The 18,466-nt window shown below is 52.4% G+C and overlaps 1 protein-coding gene across 1 annotated transcript in view; it reads left to right on the top strand.

The window, feature by feature from the left end:
* The window catches only part of GRIK4 (glutamate ionotropic receptor kainate type subunit 4), a 108,283-nt gene extending 93,465 nt beyond the window's left edge, over positions 1-14,818 (top strand). The window contains exons 13-19 of the mRNA XM_035555685.1: positions 4,811-4,920; positions 6,998-7,171; positions 7,530-7,695; positions 9,493-9,718; positions 11,025-11,153; positions 13,681-13,799; positions 14,269-14,818. Of these exons, the coding sequence (XP_035411578.1) occupies positions 4,811-4,920; positions 6,998-7,171; positions 7,530-7,695; positions 9,493-9,718; positions 11,025-11,153; positions 13,681-13,799; positions 14,269-14,634 (1,290 nt within the window). The 3' untranslated portion in view covers positions 14,635-14,818. The remainder of the gene's footprint in view (positions 1-4,810; positions 4,921-6,997; positions 7,172-7,529; positions 7,696-9,492; positions 9,719-11,024; positions 11,154-13,680; positions 13,800-14,268) is intronic.
* Positions 14,819-18,466: the final 3,648 nt, after the last annotated feature.

The raw sequence follows: 18,466 nt of genomic DNA, 5'->3' as shown, positions 1-18,466 counted from the left end.
CTCCATTATTTGCATGCAAACGCGCCTAGTTACAGAAGAACAGTGAATAACTCATAAAAATATTTTCTTTTCCTATTTAAACACAAATGTGCTGGACGTTTATTTTCATTTTCACCCAGTGTCAGCTCGGTGCCTTCGGTTCCCGTTGCTGAACCTCCAGCCATGCTGGCTCCCTCCTGGGGCACAGCTCGCTGCTCCCCAGGGAACCAGGAGGTCCCCGGGGTGCTGCTGCCTCGCAGGGGGGCTCTCAGACACCCTTGCTCCTGCATCAGCTTTGGGGGGGAGCCCCCAGGAGGAGCTGTGCAGCTCCAAGCCCCCATTTCCCAGGTGTTGCAGAAGGCGAGCGCGACAGGACGTCTGTCTGTTCCCAACCCATGGCTTTGCAGTGTGCTCTGTACAATGCCAAATGGGATGAGAATTACAGTCCTGGTCTCCTGTCAGCACAACAATAGCAGCCAAAGGGATAAAACAATTAGAGCTGCCTCTCCCTGCCCCCTCTCTCCCTTCGCAAGGCTGTTGGAGATGCAGTGTTCTGCACGAGCATAAACAAACTTGCGCATGCATCTCTCCGCGCTGAGTGGCTCCTGCCAAGAACAAACAAGTAATTAAAATCTAGTTAAAATTCCATTTCTTCTGGTACGTGCAGAATTTAGGATCAGTAGTTAACCGATCAGAAAGAGACAGACCCTTTAGGCTTCGGCAGCTGTGAGTTACTGTCCCTGCCCCGCGACCTTTCCCTTCCCACCGCCAATTCCCCCGTGCATCCAGGGCTGTCCCTGCCAGCGTCACTTGGCTGGGATTATAATCGAGCTCCTTGCTTTCTCACATGGGTTTTAAAGTTTGGGGATTGAGTCCTGTGTGTGTTCTGCCCCCGATCAACCCCACAACCTCGAGCGAGGTCCTGCTCCTCGAACGGCGTGAGGCTGATGGGGAACCCCCATGGCAGGGGGGTCCCCAGCTTCTCCTGCTGCGCTGAGGAGGCTGTCTGAGAGCTGGGCAGAATTAACTCATTAACCTGGTAAATATGTGTTTAACACAGAAAGGCTCATCGCTCCCATTTTCCTGGAAGGATGGGGTTTGCAGAGCAGCTGTGGGCGGCTGCCCTGCCCCTCCCTTCCCTTCCCCACCCCAGCAGACGTCCCTGCAATGTCAGGAATTGCAGCTGACGCATGTTCATCGCGGTGCAGCTCAGACGTAGGCTAATAAATAACCACAAATGCATCTCTTGCTGAGGAGTAGCCTCTGTGCCCTAGTCTCCTCCCAGCGTGATGACATTTTATTTTAATTTCCATATAACTCCGCTTGCAAATGCTTTCTCCCCCTTTTCTCCTCCCCACCCACCCGGCCCAGCCACCACGCTGCGCCTCTTATCACACATAACCGAAGATGGCAGCTTTAAATGGGGCTGTCATTTTTCTCAATTCCACTCGTTGTGATATAATCAAGTATGGATTTCTGACGCGGGGGCTCTAATAGGCTTTCTGACTCGCGGGCTGCGAGGAGAAAAGGCTCGCTTTGTTTGTTGCCTTCCCATCCTGGTGGGCCCTGCGGAGGGCAGGAGGTAATGACAGGTGCTCCTTGGCAGGTGCCTGCTGCTTTTTTTTTTTTCCTGCGCGGAGATATGTTGGGAGGCTGCTTTGTTTGTAGCACACGCTTGGTTTTGCTCACACCTGCCTCTGTGGAAGGGATTGAGGGACCAGCTTGCACGTGCTCCTCGGTCATCAGCCCTGAAAACCTTTGCCGTGCTCTCCCTTGAGATGGGAAAGCGTCGATTTAGTGAGCACGCTGGAAGAGCTGAGCTCAGGACAGGTGAACTGAGGCTCGAAGGGGCTCTCTGACTGCTGCAGAAGATGCAAGAACTGGGGGGGACCGATGCCACAGCTCCTCCCCAGCCAGTCCCTCCAGGCTGTCCTGGTGAGCGCATGGTGCTGGGGGGCAAACAAGGAGCTCAAGGTGTCTGCCACGAGCCTGAGCCCTGCTGAACCCAGCAGGACGTTTGGTTCCTCCTCTTTTCCCCGCATGTCCTGCACAGTCAGGCTCTGACCCCAATATCTGCCCCCTCCAGAAACCCACCTCCTGCCTGGCCGAGCACGAGGACTTCCAGGAACCCCCGAAGAGGGTGAGTGAATCCCTCCTGCCTCTGTCTGAGGATCTGCAGGAGGCCTTCATCAATCATTGGGCACTTTGAACATTTCTATTCCAGGAAAAATAGCTCTTCCAATTAACAACACTGTACTGGGACCTGCTAAAAATATCTGACAGACACCAGATATTGTCAGTCCCATCTTCAAAACAGACAGATAAGAGAGAGTTTGTGCCCTCCGTGGGAACAGAATATCTTTATTCTTATCCACGACTGTGAATGAAAAGAATATGTAGCAGCAGCCTGGAAATGACTGCAGCTGAAGAGAAGCAGAACTACTACTGCTGCAAGTCACAGGAGAGACTCGCTGCCAAGCCTGGAACTTCCAGCTTCCAACGCAATTTCCCTAATGAGCATAATTTATTGACAAACTGCCCCGGAAACACGGAGCAGACGTTGAGGCCCTAATTACAGAAAGGGACTTTGCTACAGGAGCATCTCACGAGGGAGCCTCGGCTGAGACGCCGACGATGCCTGGGAATTCCCTGCTGGCTCTGGGATGCCGGGCAAGGATGAGCTGCTCGGAGCCGATTTTTTTTGGAGAAGCTCCCATTTGCTCGGCTGAAGGCAGGAGGTGCCTTCCCACCTCGTAATTCCCCTTTCCCAAGCTTGTATCTGAGCTTGCAAACCCCTGTGGAGGGAGAGGCAGCGGAACGAGCCTTGCTGTAGGTGATAAAGGGAATTAGGGGTGCGTGGGGCACTCAGGAGAGCCGTGTGGTTGCCGAAGAAGCTTTGGTAACACCTACCCTTGGCTCCCAGTTGGCATCACGAGTCAAAAATGGACACGGAAAGGTGTGAACCACTGACTCCTAACTCATCTTTTTGTTACAAGGCTTAACAAGCCAGAACCTCTGAAAATACTACTGTAGATCCCAGCCTCCAGCTCCTCTTGTCCTTAAGGATACAGGGACGAGATGTTACGGTGTAATTTGTAGGGCAGAGTTTGCTGTAGAAGGTTTCAGAGATACTACGGTCCCAGCTGGTGACTGGAGCTGAGAATATCACAGTATCCTAGATATTTTTGTCAGAGGAAGGTCTCTGTGCAACAACTATTGCCTTTTCTAGCAACATCTCAGTCTTCAGAAGAATTTCAAGACCTTGTGAAATTCAGTTTTTGCATAAGTGTAGGAATATTTCAGTAGTAAAACAGTCTTTTTATAGAAAAGAAGGAATTTAAAATGCCCCTCTTGTCGCTGTGTAAGGAAACAAAACTCATCTATGTTTCCTGGGGACTTTTTGTGAAAACAGAAAATCGTTCACTGCCTTGGGATTAAGTGCACTTCTAAAATGCTTTGGTCTACCCAAGGCACCGGGTTTGCTACAGCAACTGGAGTGAGGTGGTTTTTGTTACCAGCTGCTATTTATTAGTTTGTGTGTGCCATGAGCAGAGGGAGGCAGTGGATTACAGAAAAATGAGGGCTCCAGACCCTAAAGCCTGAGGTTTTGTGGTGCAAGGACTGACTTTGCTCACCTGCGCACAGCCTTAACGAATGCTTTTAGCCCCACATTAGGAGTTGTGAGTTTTTGCTGGGAGCCTTTTGGAGGAGACAGTAAGCGAAGAAGAGTGCTGAGCCCGATGAATGTTGCCTGAACACGGTGGGAGAGGAGCATCAGATGTGCACGGTGCCTAAACAAAGCGCGTTCTGCTCCACGGAGGAATTACAGACTGCACAGAGAGCTTTTTGGGGTTTTGTTTTCTTTACTCCTGTGGCTTTTACTCTCTTTTTGCCTCTCCACCGAGCGGCACTGAGTTTGCTCAGAGATAAACCAGCGCCTGCTTCCCCTCCTCGAGGAGGCTGTGCTGCAGAGGAGCTGCGTGCGCGGAGCTGGTGGCGGCAGGAGAAATGCTCCCAGCAGAACGGGAGGTGTTCAGCCTGCGAGAAACTTCCAGAAATCGATCCTCCCTTTGTTCCAACGTCACTAAACTCGACGAGATTTCGGTGGTGGCAGTGTCCTTGTGAAACTTGGAAGGTACTTTGGGAGAAGGAAGGTGCTCCTTTCCAAGGTGGTGTTGCTGAGGTAGAAGCAGGAAATTCTGACGCATCCTGAAGATAAAAATACCGTGTTCTCAGAGATAAAAGTAATAATTTTATTGAGTTTTGTACAGCAGGAACATTTCAAGGCTGAAGAAAGCAAGCCAGAAATATTGCAAAAGGGTGGTTTTTTTTTTCTTTTTTGCATTAAAATGTTTTCTCCCCACTCTGTCGCTCCCACCCACTGCTGGCACCCAGGGGTGCCCCTTCGCAGCCACCACGTGCGGTGTGAAGCCTGGTGGGTGACCCAGGGCTCCCCCCTTGCAGATCCCGCAGGCGAGCGGGGCAGCGCGCCCTGCCAGCGAGGAGAGAGGGCTGCGGTTGTCATGCCTTTCCATCAGTTCACCTGCTTGTTTGCCTGGAGGAACAAAAGCCCTTGTTTTTGTAGGGGGAGGAGTGGACTTAGGAGAGGGATCCCGGCGGGGAGCTGCTGCAGGGCGTGCTCGCTCGTGGCCGTGTCTCACCCCTGCGAGACTTTTGCAAATCTCCATTTTCTTTCTTTTATTTCCCTTCTGTAGCTCCCAGCCACTGTCACCATCAGGCCAGGTGTGTCTCTTTGTCTCCTTTTAAGAACGAATTGCTTGATTTATAGAAAAAAAAAAAAAGCTCAAACTCAGTTTTGCTTCCCTTCCAGGGCCGCAAACCTGGCTACTTCTCCTTCCTGGACCCCTTTTCCCCCGGCGTCTGGCTCTTCATGCTGCTCGCCTACCTGGCCGTCAGCTGTGTCCTCTTCTTGGTTGCTCGGTAATGCGGCCGCCGCCGCCTTTCCTTTCCTCGCGGTGCCATCTAGCGTCACGCTCCCAGCCCCGTGGCGGGGGGCTGCACGTGGGCACGTCCCCAAGGCCACCAGCTCAGGGGACGCGGCAATAGGGGCAGGGTGGTCCCAGCCCCCAGCTGGGGACGGGGATTTTGCTGGGAGAGCATCACCCGGTGGCAGCGCTGGGTGGCCACGGGCATGGCTGGGATGGGGGGGACAGGAGCGTGCGTGGCCCCCGTGGTGCCAAAAACTGCCTGGGAAGAGTGGGACAAGGATTGGGATTAGGGCAGGGGCTGTGCAAATGGTGCTGCTGGCTGTGGGTTCTCAGATGGCAAAAGAGAAACCCAACGACGTGTCTCAACCACGAAGGGCAGATGCCAGCGAATGCGTTGAGAGATTTTAATGCGAACTGCAGGACGTGTGTCAGTCCTTCAAAATGTAGTGTGTACAGAACGGGGAAGTTCATTAATATCCCTCCAAAGCCTCCCAGCTGACGTGCAGAGCCTCGCCTGACAGCTCTCAGTTCAGATTCCCTATGACTAATTTAAATCAGCCTTAAAAAATGTCACCGAGCGCTTTGAGCTTCTCTGCGGCGTCTCCCATCGAGGCACCGGGTCAGCGCTCCAGGGGCGGTGCTGCGGGGCTGCCTGCCCTCACCTCGTGGCAAACTGCTGGAGTTGGGTGCCACGGACGGGGCTTTTCGCTCTCAGGTAGGCTCTGAGCTGGAGATGCACACCGAGGTGTGCTCAGGGCTCGAGCGCTGCGTTGGGACGTGGTTAATGCCCAGTCCTCGTTACGAAAATGGAGCTGTGCTGTCACTTGGTCCCTTAGCATGGCCGAAGTCGTCATGCTGACAGGGCTTTAAGGCTTTCTTTGAATCCCGTTACAGCCTCAGCAGCACGGTCCTGAAGAAACCATTGAATAATGCAGCCGCGCACTCTGCAGACTGAGATGTGGAGCCCTTCCAGCCCCTCTCCATGTTTTAAACATCCTCCTCCAGCAAGGTGCCTCTGCCTGGCTTCCTCTGGAGGCAGAGGTTTGGATGCTGAGCTCGGCCGTGAGGAGTTCCTGACCCTGCAAACTTCAGAGCTCTGTCCCAGCTCAGTGCTTGTCTTACTGCCAGTCCTGGGCCCCAGCACGAGGTCTTCAAGAAATAACCTCCATAACCAGCACTGCAGTGAGGTGGGAGATGCAGGGCTGAAAGCTGACACTTCGTTTGGGTGAAATGCTGCACAGTCTGGCACAGCCCTGCAGCTGTATTGCAGTATCCCCAAAATAAGCCGCCCAGGAACCAGCTCTGCTAACCATTAGCGATACAATGAACCGCAGCGTAGGATTTAGACGACTTTCTTAGCAACCAGGGAACCGAGCATTGAAAACAGCCCAAAAAAGAGAGCCAGGCTGTCATCACTTCAGTGACATGCTGTCATTTGTTTCAGATTCCCACCCCTGTCCCATCCCTGTGAGTGCTGAAAGCTTGTGATGCTTTGAAACATCAACACTTGGCTTCAAACCAGACCTGGGACCTAGATCTAGACCTTGCTGGGGCAACCAGACCTTCTTGGAGCAACCATTTGTGACAATTCTTACTTGATGATGATGTTCGGCCAGGTCTCACATATTTTGCTTTGGAACTTCCCATGGATGCTCCTTCTCTGGCAGGGAATGCAGCAGGAGATGCCTGATTTCCATTCTGCATTGAGACCGTGCGCTTCTGGAATTATTATTGCCGCTCTTGTCTGCGTTACAAATTCACACGTAGGCCTTCAGCCTCCCCACAGCCCTTGGCCAGGTTTTAGCACAGCCTCTCAAAACTTTTGCAAATCTCACAACAAAACCTCTGGCTCCTGAATCTCAGAGCAAGCATTTCACACAGCTCTGAGCCCTGGGCATCGACTGACAGCAAAGAGTTTCCTCCTCAGAAAAATCTGCTTCCAGGAGAGTTAGGGCTTTTCAACTTGCCTTTTTTTTTTTTTTATATATACTTTTTTTTGCTGTTTTTCACCCAAGTTTCACCCCGTTTCCTAGCAAGTTACCTGAGCTACCTGTTATTTCTCCTTCCAGGCTGACGCCGTATGAGTGGTACAGCCCCCACCCCTGCTCGCAAGGCAGATGCAACCTCCTCATCAACCAGTACTCGCTCGGCAACAGCCTGTGGTTTCCAGTCGGGGGCTTCATGCAGCAAGGCTCCACCATCGCCCCCCAGGCGTTGTCCACGCGCTGCGTCAGTGGAGTCTGGTAAGAAGGTCAGCCTTCCTCGAAAGGAAGGCAGCCCTCGGGGTCAGATGGAGAGGCAGGGGATGGGGGTGGAGGTCAGACACAGCCTGTGGAGAAGTTTACGTTGGAAATGAGGAGACATTTCTTCTCAGAAAGAGCAGTCGGGCATTGAAACGGGTTGCTCAGGGAGGTGGTGGAGTCACCATCCCTGGGGGTGTTCAAGGAAAGGTTGGACGTGGTGCTTAGGGACATGGTTTAGTGGGTGACATTGGTGGTAGGGGATGGTTGGACCAGGTGATCTTGGAGGGCTTTTCCAACCCTAATGATTCTATTCTCAGCTCACTGTCTCTCTCACTGTCCTCGCTTCCTCTTTCCCTAGGTGGGCCTTCACCTTGATCATCATCTCCTCCTACACGGCCAACCTGGCAGCCTTCCTCACCGTGCAGCGGATGGATGTCCCCATCGAATCCGTGGATGACCTGGCTGACCAGACAGCCATCGAGTACGGCACCATTCACGGCGGCTCCAGCATGACCTTCTTCCAAGTAAACCCCATTCTTCTGCTAAGTGGGGCAGGGGGTGCGGAGGGCACCCTTCGGTCAGCTTTGGATGCTGCCCCAGCCTGCCAGGCCTCTTTCTGGTGTGTGGCATCCAGGTTTCTGGCATTGAGGAGACATTTGGGGAGCTCCCTGGCTGTTTGGTTGCGCAGGGTTAATTCCACCGTGTGTGGCGACGGGGTAAATGGTGGAGGTGGCACAGCAGAGGCTAGGGAAGGTAGGGATTTGTAAGGCAGCAGCCAGCATGCTTTTGGGATGCTGGAGGACTGGGCTCAGGACATCTGTGCTGGACCCCAAGGGAGCAGACCTTTCAGCTCAGACTCAAAAAGTGACTTAACGTTTGGAGTTCCCCACCACGTAGGTGAGAAAGGGGTGCACATCCCCACGTCAGCAATGGCACAACGTGGTCCTCAGCAGCCGAGCGTTTGCAGTCGGATTTCCATGTCCCTGTGCATGTTTGATGTGATCTTAGCTTCTCTGTCAGAGTCCCTCAGGTTGGGTAAGCAAAGAAATGTTTGCAGTCCCCTGGTAGGCCAGCTTATGGAAATGTGCTGGTGCAAAGCAGAGTTTGCATGGGGTCAGGGGCACTGAAAACACACAAGTCAAGCATGTGCAAACTTGATACATGCTATTTAGCCCAGTTTCATTTCTGGCTTCCCTCCTGGATTCAGAAGGGAAACAAATGAGTGAATCTTTCCTGCAGTGCTCTGATGGTACACAAAACTGCTCGAGGATTATTTGTTTATTACATGTTGAAATACCAAGAGGAGAGAGAGAGAAAGCTTTTCTCACTTCTCTTTTCCACTGAGTCTGAGCTGAACTGGGAAGAAGCCTGAGAAACATCTCAAGTGAGCCTGAGCTTTTCAGCCTTTCTGCCCTTCAGGGGTTTGGCAAAAAGCTACTTTTAAGCAGAACGTCACACCTAAAATGAGCCGAAGAGCCCAAGTGAATAAAGTGTCTGTGTACGAGGCACTCAGTTCTTCCCAGGCAGACTTTGAAGGCTAAAACCATGCCTGTGGTGCCTGGTGCGTGCTGGAGTAGCTGGTGGTGGAAAAGAAACGAGTGCAAAGTGCTCTCGGACCATTTGCAGCCCCGTTTGCTGGGATCTGATTGCCTTGGGTGTCAGGATGGTGACTGAAGTGCAGCAGTGGGCTGAGCAGGCATGGCCAAGGCTGTCCTCGCCCCGCAGCACCCATTGCTGGAGCACCTTGCTTTGTGTCCAACCAACGTTCAGCCAAAAGCCCCCAGTTCTCATAAGCAGGCACTTTGGTTCCCTTTTGCACCAAAATCCCGATTCAGGGAGCAGCAAAATCCAGAGAGCTTTGACTCTGTGCCCAGACCTCGGTGCTCTTCTCGGGCTGGTGATGTCTGTCTCTGGTGGCCTGCTGAGCACAAGGGCATGGGAAGCGTTCAGTGGCTTAAAGAAGCCATCCGTCAGCTATTTCTTCTGGCTTTTTCTGGTTGTTGGCAATACAGTTACGGAAACTGCATTTTTTGCAAACTGAATTTATGCAAAGAGATGTAATGGAACTAATTGGGATTAGGTATGCATTTCATGCCCAGCCTTGCCAACAAAGTCTCAAATCCACCAAGACATTTGGGCCTCTGAATCTCGTTGGAATAACTGGAGGTTAGGCAGCCGTGTGCGAATCAGGCACCAGATCTGTTTCGACCCCTTTTTCCATCACGAAAGGGGACCCTCCTTTTTACAGGAGGGTCTAATTCGGGGCGTACATCGCCTCAAGGTGCTCCCACTTATCCATGCTTGCCTTCTCTCTCCGGCAGAACTCCCGCTACCAGACGTACCAGCGGATGTGGAACTACATGTACTCCAAGCAGCCCAGCGTCTTCGTGAAGAGCACAGAGGAAGGGATCGCGCGTGTGCTGAACTCCAATTACGCCTTCCTGCTGGAGTCCACCATGAACGAGTATTATCGTCAGCGCAATTGCAACCTCACGCAGGTCGGGGGCCTTCTGGACACCAAGGGCTACGGGATTGGCATGCCCGTCGGTAGGCAGTGAAGACAAATTCTAGTCCTTCTCAGCTGTCAGCAGAGGACCGGAGCATTTGAAAAGGCTGAACCGGCTCTAAGGCCGAGGTCACGTTTCACGGCTCTGCCCAGGGTCATTTTGTTTTAAACTCAGGAGGAAAATCAAACGCACTGCAGCTGCCCTAGGTGCACGCTCAGGGCCAGATGTGCGAGACCCTGCTCTGGTCCGGAGCCAGGTGACACGTGACTGCGGCTCTTTAAATGATTCGTGTGAAAGATGTTTCAAGATTGCTGCTTATTTTCTGCATACATGCTCTTTGCTGACTGTTTCCCTTTTGAACCAGTGGTTTTTGAATCGTTTTGTGCTTCTCGTTTCACCTCAGAAGTGCTGTAAAAGTAATGCTGGTGCAACTCCTGTAGTGTCTCAACAGCTGGTGGTTCTTAAAACTCCCAGACAGAGAGAGAATTGGACGATTCAGTCCTATCTCATCTACTGATCAGGTTCCACCAAATGCAGGGCTTTTGTCTTTGAAATAGGAGAGCCAACAAGAGAAGCCCATCTCCCAGGGCAGCAAAGAAAAGGATGTAGCGGTTGTTATCCAAAACGATCGCTGATCTTTGGGCCAGTCTCTCAGGCTCGACGCCTGGTCCCTGACCTCTGAGCACCTTGTGTAGCCACACAAAGTCGAGCTGAATGACGCAAGAACCCTCGCACAGGCAGCTACTATAGCTTAGCTGACATGAGTAAGCTTGTAAAGTCACGGTAACCCGATCGTGAGTACAAATCCGTACTTTCATGACTAAATTTGTTCTGACATTGTCTTGTTGAGCAGTGAAATCGTAGCAGATAAGAGGAGCAGAAAGCTGCTCGCCAGGACAATAGTGCAGAGTTACCAGGAGAGCTGCTGCCGTTCCCACGGCCCTTCTTCTGCAGCTCTGGCCCCGGGAATAACGGGGCCTGCAGTGGGGCTGGGTGCTGAGCATCCTCTCCCGTGAACATAGGTTGGATCCAGCGCCGTTGCAGTGCACCAGATTGAAACAGGAGCCTTAGAGCAAGGCTAGCAAAGCTCTCCCTGGCTACAGACTCCTTTAAGTGCCGTATGTGGGTCTTGGGGTGCAGGCAGAACTGCTGTCTGCAAATGAGGTGAATTTATGGACAGCCGTAGCAGGGGAGCAGTGGGTTTTGAGGGCTGGCACGGAGCAAGAGAGCTCCCAAGGTGCCGGGAGGAGCGTTCGGGGCAGGCTGGTGGCAGGGCAGCGCGCGGGGCCGAGCGGGAGGCAGGCGGGCCGGAGCGGTGCCTTAGCGCCTGCCTCTTGCTCTTGCAGGCTCCGTGTTCCGCGACGAGTTCGACCTGGCCATTCTCCAGCTGCAGGAGAACAACCGCCTGGAAATCCTGAAGCGCAAGTGGTGGGAAGGAGGCAAATGTCCCAAGGAGGAGGACCACAGGGCCAAAGGTACGCTGCGCCCCCCGCCCGTGGCTCACCATAGGGACCAGGAGGTAGGAGCATCCCCGGCAGTGGTGCAAGGATGAAGGTCCGTCTGCACGTGTGCACTGCTGGGTTTTCCGCCGGAGAATCGCTTTTTCCCCTTCTCCTGACCCGAGGTTCCTTCCTTCACAATTCAAGGAGAAAGCCAAACAGCTCTGCGGTGCCTCATGCTGTGTGTTTTTGCCTGGGGCAAAGATAGCGGAACAACCAAATGACAAATATTGGAGGCATATGGAGGGGAAATTAGCTTCTAATGAATGTCTGCAGCATTACATGGGAAAATGGATGGCTGAAGGGATCAGACCAAAATCCTGGGTTCCTGCAAAGGAGATGGATCTCCACCGCAGGCCCGCCGCTTAATGGCTCCGAGTGAAAGCGCCTTTCAGACAGCTGGGGGAAGGGACACAAGGACTTTATTACTACATCTGTAAACTGAGGAGCAAATTCTTTTGGGTAATGCTATGCAAATTGCCATAAAAGCTACCACATTAGGCTGATGTCCCAGCATGACAGCAGTTGCCAGCTTCCCGCAGTTGCTGCATTTTTTCGTTTTGGCAGTCACCCTTTCCTCGGCGAGCATTTTCTATGAGGCCAGCAGTGCCCAGTCACAAGGCGGGTCCTCTGACCTCTCCGAGTGCAGAGACAGAGCCGAGCCGGCTGCACGACTGTGCTCGTGTTTTCCTGACGATACAGCAGACGTTCGGCTGTGCATGAAGCTTGTGAGCTGGCCGGATGAGGCCTCAAAGGGATGGGGTGCTGGTTATCCCTCCTGCTGCCCCGCGCGTAGCCCTGGCTGGTGGTTTGGAGGCAGGAGGTGCTGGGCCAGAGCAAGACAACTGGCCTCAAGGCAAGGTTACAACCTAATAAAATAGTTGTTTGAAGGCAAGCAGGAAGGATGGAGGCTCTTCTTCCATGTACCTAGTGAACAGTGGAACAGGGATTGGAGAAGGTTCCGGTGGTTTGTTCGCCTCGTTAATAAATTCCCAGCTGTATCCTATCAGAGACAAAGCGTAGGTGTTCTCAAGGATTTGGGCAGGGAGGTAGTAGAGGGGATAAAAACTGCCCACAGAGGAAAGAAATCCCTGTCTGGTAAGCTTGGAAACGGGTATCTGATCTGACACCCGGGCAGAACCGTGGAAGGATGAAGAGAGACTGATCCTGGCCTTAAATTTGGATTTGAGAGATGCTGGGAGGAGAGGATGGCCTTTGTCTTGGGTCTAAACTGTGATTATGGGATATGTTTTCTGCCCTGTAATTGCTGTCTTAGTGGAAACGTCTCTGCGATGGGCTGATTTACAGAGTCACTGGATTGCTCTGGAGGCAATGCCAAAAGAATGATGGAGAAGGAGGGAGAATTGTGACCTCTTACGTTTTAGAACAAAACAGGTCAGCGATTTACAAGGATTTTGGTGAGATTTAATGTCTAAAAGCCATGCAGAGATTAAGTCAATAAATCATTGATTCTTGCACTTTGATTTAATGTTACAGAGGGGAGAGGAAGGTTTTTATAGATGCTCTTGTTGAGTAATGGCCTCATACCGTCACCTCGGTGCAAAACACCGCATGCTTTTTAGTAATCAGCCCAATCAGGAGCCCTGGCCACTTGAGACCCAAACCCAAGAAGCCGAGGAGAGCAGAGCTGTTTTTTGGGCAGCATGCGCTAAGAGGCAGGCACTGCTCCCTGGATCAGCTCCTGCTGCAGCACCCTTTCGGTCCCATTCTGCAGGGCTCAGGCAGTTTTGGGGGGACAGGAGTCGTGGTGGGAAGCAAGGTGACATCCCTGGCACGTGGGAAGCTCGGGGTGGGTTCTTGAGGGCTGGGTTTTCCCTCCGGCAGTGAGGTTTCTGGAGCACAAGCTGTTTGGGACAGGCAGGTTTAGGACCTAACCAGGTACCCCTGGGCAACATCCCCACATGGCCACCAAGTCACGTCAAACAGCGCTGGGTCGTGGTCTTGTCTGGAACCTCTCCCTGCTACTGCAACACAAGCAGCTGTAATCATTTTTCACCAGCACTTTGTAATGCGATCAAAGGAGGTTTTCTTCGTACCAGCCTCCTTTAAAGCCCTTTCTTGTCTTCGTCATCTCTACCTCCTTAACAGCATTGCTCATCTGCTGTCGCAAAGTTCAAAGCAACTAGAGCTGGGTGAATAATTTGCAGGGATTAATGTACCCGACTGATCTCCCATTTTTTCCCCCCTGTTTTCGGTTTGTCCACAAATTGCTTTGTACTTTCCTCCAATGTATTTGCTGTTTATCTGCAAAATCATCATTTCTGAGAATGCGTCTTCGATCGTGCAGTTATTGCAAGTCATTTGGTTTGCCATCTGAGTCATGCAGCCAGCTATTAATAGGACAGTGCTGGCTCCGTGGTTTTGGTCTCTGGCTGGGTGTGCGCAATGCTAACAGCAAAGGGTTGGGATTTCTGCACAATGATGCCTGCAATTTATGTCGTGCCTGCCTCCCCACAGCGCTGTCTCTTCTGCTTTGTTTTAGGCCTGGGGATGGAGAACATTGGTGGAATCTTCGTGGTTCTCATCTGTGGCTTAATCGTAGCGATTTTTATGGCAATGCTGGAATTTTTGTGGAGCCTTCGGCACTCTGAGCAGTCAGAGGTAAGACCTGAAAGTGTCCCGAGGGGGTAAAAGTGCTTATGGCATTCCTAGTGCTGAGACCTCAAACACAGGAGAGCTCTGGGTGCATCTGGCAGGGTTTGAAGTTCAGGGACATCTCATGCACACCTGCACCCTAAGATCGAGGCTGTAGGGATGCTCCAGGGGCTGTTGAAGGGATCAGAGGTGCACAAGATCCAGGTACTTTCCCTGGAGGCTGGAACATCTGAGAATTTCTGCCTCCGACAGGTTTGGATCCCAAGCTGATTTGGAGATCCAGAAGGGTCTCCAACAAGAGGTGGAATCTCGTGGGCTAAAACAAACGTGAGGGTCCAAGTGCTGGTATCAAAATCCAGTGGCCAAACTAGAACCTGATCCCGTGGCATTTTGGCATCGGGATCCAGAGCAGAGGCAGGGTGGCTGGGCTCGCAGCACGGTTGGGTGAGCAGCGTGTCCTGGCTCTGCCTTCCAGGTGTCGGTGTGCCAAGAAATGGTGACGGAGCTGCGCGACATCATCCTCTGCAAGGACAGTTTCCACCCCCGTCGGAGGCGAGGGGGGATGACACGGACTCGCCCCGTTATCCCGGAGGAGCGCCGAGCCCGCAGCACGACCACGCTCAGCAACGGGAAGCTGTGCAGCGGGGGAGAGCCAGACCCCCTGGCACAAAGACTGGCACAAGAAGCTGCCCTGGTCGCCCGGGGCTGCACGCACATCCGCGTCTGCCCCGAGTGCCGCAGGTTTCAGGGGCTCCGGGCACGGCCGCCTCCGGGCTCGCCCGCGCAGAGCGAGGAGAGCTTGGAGTGGGAGAAGACCACCAACAGCAGCGAGCCCGAGTAAAGCCGGGGGGCGGTTGGGGGGAGCCGGGGTGGGCCGAGAGGGTCCTGTTCCATTTTACAGAACACGGACTTGTACAATGTCAAACTCGTTTTTAAATTAAAAGCAGTTACCCAGCTTCTCCAGAGCACGGCAGAACGCCTTGGGGCTGACGCACAAGCCCGGCCGGAGGGTGGGCTTTGGAGAGGACGCGCGGCTCGCCGAAACCTGAGGCACCAGGAGCGAGCTCCTCTGGCTGGGCTGCCTCCAGCAGCTGTCTCCACGCAGCTCCCAGGTGGGAAGGAGGGGACGAGGCGGGTAATTCGTGTAGCAGACATCGCCCACCCGGGGGCGAGAGTTCTTCTTGGAGCTTCTCCATCCCAGGCCAGCAGGAAGGCCGCTGTCTCCCCATCACACAGACTCACAGGGGGGTGTTCGCATCGGGCGGGGGGAGGGACTTTTTATTTGATGTGGACGAGGGACGGGAAGGGAGGAGTTATTATTTTGTTTCGTTTCGTTTGGGGTACTCCAGGACCTAGTCTCCAAGGCACCAGGTTCCAGGTGCTAAACTTCTTCCTTTCTAGAATGGGGCAGGCGGCCTGAGAGAGGGAGGAAGGGATGGGACGTGCTCCCTGCGAGGAACAGCACGTGCTGAAAGTCCATCTGAGGAGTTGTTAACGTACATATATATATATATACAAATATATATATATATACATAGATATATATATATTAAAATGCCAAAAACCAACCAACCAACACAGTGAACTCAAAGAGGCCTTGAAACGCCTGGAATTTCAGGGGTTCTGTGTCTTTCGTTTAGTTCTGGGGTTATCTTTAGCTTTTTTTTTTTTTTTTTTTTTTTAATTCCCTTCTATTTTTTGGGGTGTGGGTCGGGGAGCCCTTTGAGGAGGGGGAAAAGAGAGCAGGGAACCGGGTGGGAGCACCCTTCCCACCAGCTCCCCATGCCCGTGCCCCACGCAGCGCCCGGGGCGGCTCACTGCCCGCGTCCAGCAGCGACGATGCCGCGCGCGGCGTTGGAGAAAACCCATCGGGGTGGGATCTCATGTGAGGACAATATTCACCTCCCTAGCAACAGCAGCAGCTCGCCCTCCACTCGGTGCAGACGTGGGTTTCACGGCGACGAGTTGAATTTTCTGATTGAAAAAACAAATTCTATGCAATTTCTGATTGTAAAAGGGAAGAGAGGAAAATGGAGAGGGGCAGGGGAGATAAAGGCTTGAGTGAAGGTACATCCTGTTCTCGAATTGTTTTCTTTTCTTTTTGTCTTGAATGTACTGAAATAAAAGATGTCCTTGTATAATTATGCTTATTCTCCTCTTTTCCTCCCCGTCCACACTCACAAAAGTCACGAGACGGCTTGCCTGGGGAGAGACCCAGCTGGGAGGGAGGAGGTGCTGTGGCTGTCCCAGGGCTCTGCTGCCTGACTGCATCTGCACCCAGGGTGCTGCCGTTATCTGTACCTGAATGGGAACAGGAGAAAACAGAAAAAAAGTAGCTACAGCCTTCCTAAACCAGTTAACCAGTGCTGAGGTTTAGGTGCTGCAGGTCAAACCCGTGGTGTTAGCGCCTGCAGGAGCTGCTGCTTCTGAGGATGGGCAGGGAGCGATGCCCCAAGGTGGGCACCTTGGGCCTGTTGGTGGTTTCCAACCCTGCATGAAATCAGCATCCACCACACAAACAGCAGCAAAACGTGCACGGCAGGAAGGAGAGGATTTAGAGCTTGTTACGCAGGACGTCGTGTGTGATGTTCACAGAGGTCCCTTCACGCCCCCACGTCCATAAATCCACGGGATGTTAGAGGGTGTTAGCCTCTCTCTCCCTGGCCAAGCGGAGAGGTGACGGTGTCAGCGTGAGGCTGGAGACGAGGCCGGGCTCCACCAGAGCCCGGGGGGGGCGCAGGGACAGGTCCCCAGCCGGGGCCAGGCAGCAAAGCCATCGCATGGAGCTCAGCGAGGAGCTGGCTTTGGGCTTCCCAAGTACCGAGAGCAGCGCCAGAGACGTCTGAGAGCACCCATGTTGCTGCTAAAGGCCGACGTGTTCGTACGAGCAGCGGAATATATTCATCAAAAAGAAGCTGCTTTTTAAATTTTATTTACAGATTAGCAGAAGAAAAGGCTCCATGAATCATTTATCAGACCTGATGTTTTTTCACCCCATCACCGCAGTGAATAAAGAGGGAACTTGACAGAGCCAGACATTATTCCTCTGCTTCTCCAAAGATCTTGCAGTCATCTCCTCAGACAGGGGATGTCAGGAAAAAATGATGAGAAACCACCTGTTTTCTCTCCATCTTTGCTTTTTATCTCTCCTGTTAGCTTGTTCCACCTATATGGTATTTTATATCTAGGTCTGGATTTTAAGGAGATTTTTTTTCATGTCCCTTGCACAATCTTCTCTTTTTTTTTTTTTTTTTTTTTCTCATTTCCCCCCTCTGTTCAGAGTGTTTGCACTCAGAGCAGAAATGCGGCTCAGAGTACTGGTGGACAGATAAAAGCTGCTGTCATTTTGGATACCTCTTCTAGTGTCTGTGGAGGGTCCTGGATTTTCTGCTCACTGGTAAAAACCTACAGGTTTTACACTCTGGAGGGACCACTGGCAGAGATGGCATGCTGCTCATCGCCTGGGGATTGTGTTCGTGTGCGTTTGCATGCCCGGGATGGGTTTACATCTCTCATGGTCTCTTCTCTCCCACTTTCTGCCCTCATCTTTGAAACTATTGTGGGGGCCTCTTTTGCTTGATGCTAATGCGGTTCAAGATCTAGAGCGCTTTGCTGTCCAAAAGGCACTTTCCCAGAATGGCTGTCTCCTGATAAAACTTGAGTAATTCTAGTAAGATATCTCTGCAAATTCCACCGGGAGCCAAAGATTAGCTCTATTAACATGTAATACCTTGCTTTCTCCTTTCTTACCGTTTTGCTTGATCCTCCTGCTGCCCCCTGGCTGTCTTCCAGCCCCTGTTCCCGGCCGGCCCTGCTGCACTCAGGCAGGTTCCTAACCAAAGGGATCTCTCCTCCTGCGCTAAAAACCCACATTTGTGTTGCTTGTCCAGGCAGGGCCATTTTCACCTAATGATAAAAAGCTGCTCTATCCCCTGAGGTCGCATGGGCAAGGGTATTAGCAAGGCTGGGGGGCACTTACTGAACCAAATAGCATAGGCAAAATAGAAAAAGGTTTTTCTATCCTGAAAGATAGGAATATTTTTAGTTATTTCAGATCCACAGAAAGCTTCCCTGCTTCTGCCGTGCCAAGTCTGCTTCTCTCCTTGAGCCTTACGTGTTTCACCAGGTAAGTGACCCAAAGGGCAAAGGAAGAGGCAAAGAGAATAGCTGCTAGTGGGGTTTGCTTTTTTTTTTGCTGAGCTCCTGAGTTACAGAAAAGGTCTGGAAGACCCAGCATCGTATGTGAGCGGGTGGAGATAAATGCAGTGCTGGGAAGTGCAGCTGTGGGCAGGGGGTGATCAGTTTTTGATGGTTCTGGGGTGATTGTCTGAATGGCAGGAACGCACTTTGGGAAAAGGAGGAGACCTGTGGGCGAGGTCTCCTTGGTGGAGGCCAGCAGCTGAGCTGGTTTCTAAGCTTAGGAATGAGCAAAGAAGCAAAGATGGGCTGCTGCGGTGTTAGACTCGGGGTGATGGTGTCACGAACCAGCTGACAGGAGTGAAGAAAGTCCCCTCCATCAGCTCCCGTTTAGCTCTGAGATTAATCACCTGCAATGTATTTGTTTCTCTCCTGTCCTTCACCTGTGTACACACCGAAAGTGATGAAATTTCTCATGGTGCATAAAATATGGCTTCGACTTGAGGGAAAAGGCAGCCCTGCCCATCAGATGGAGA

This window comes from Cygnus atratus, chromosome 22, assembly GCF_013377495.2.
Source record: "Cygnus atratus isolate AKBS03 ecotype Queensland, Australia chromosome 22, CAtr_DNAZoo_HiC_assembly, whole genome shotgun sequence".
Taxonomy (NCBI): domain Eukaryota; kingdom Metazoa; phylum Chordata; class Aves; order Anseriformes; family Anatidae; genus Cygnus; species Cygnus atratus.
Note: the sequence above shows the minus strand (reverse complement) of the source record. Positions and strands in the feature narration are given on the sequence as shown.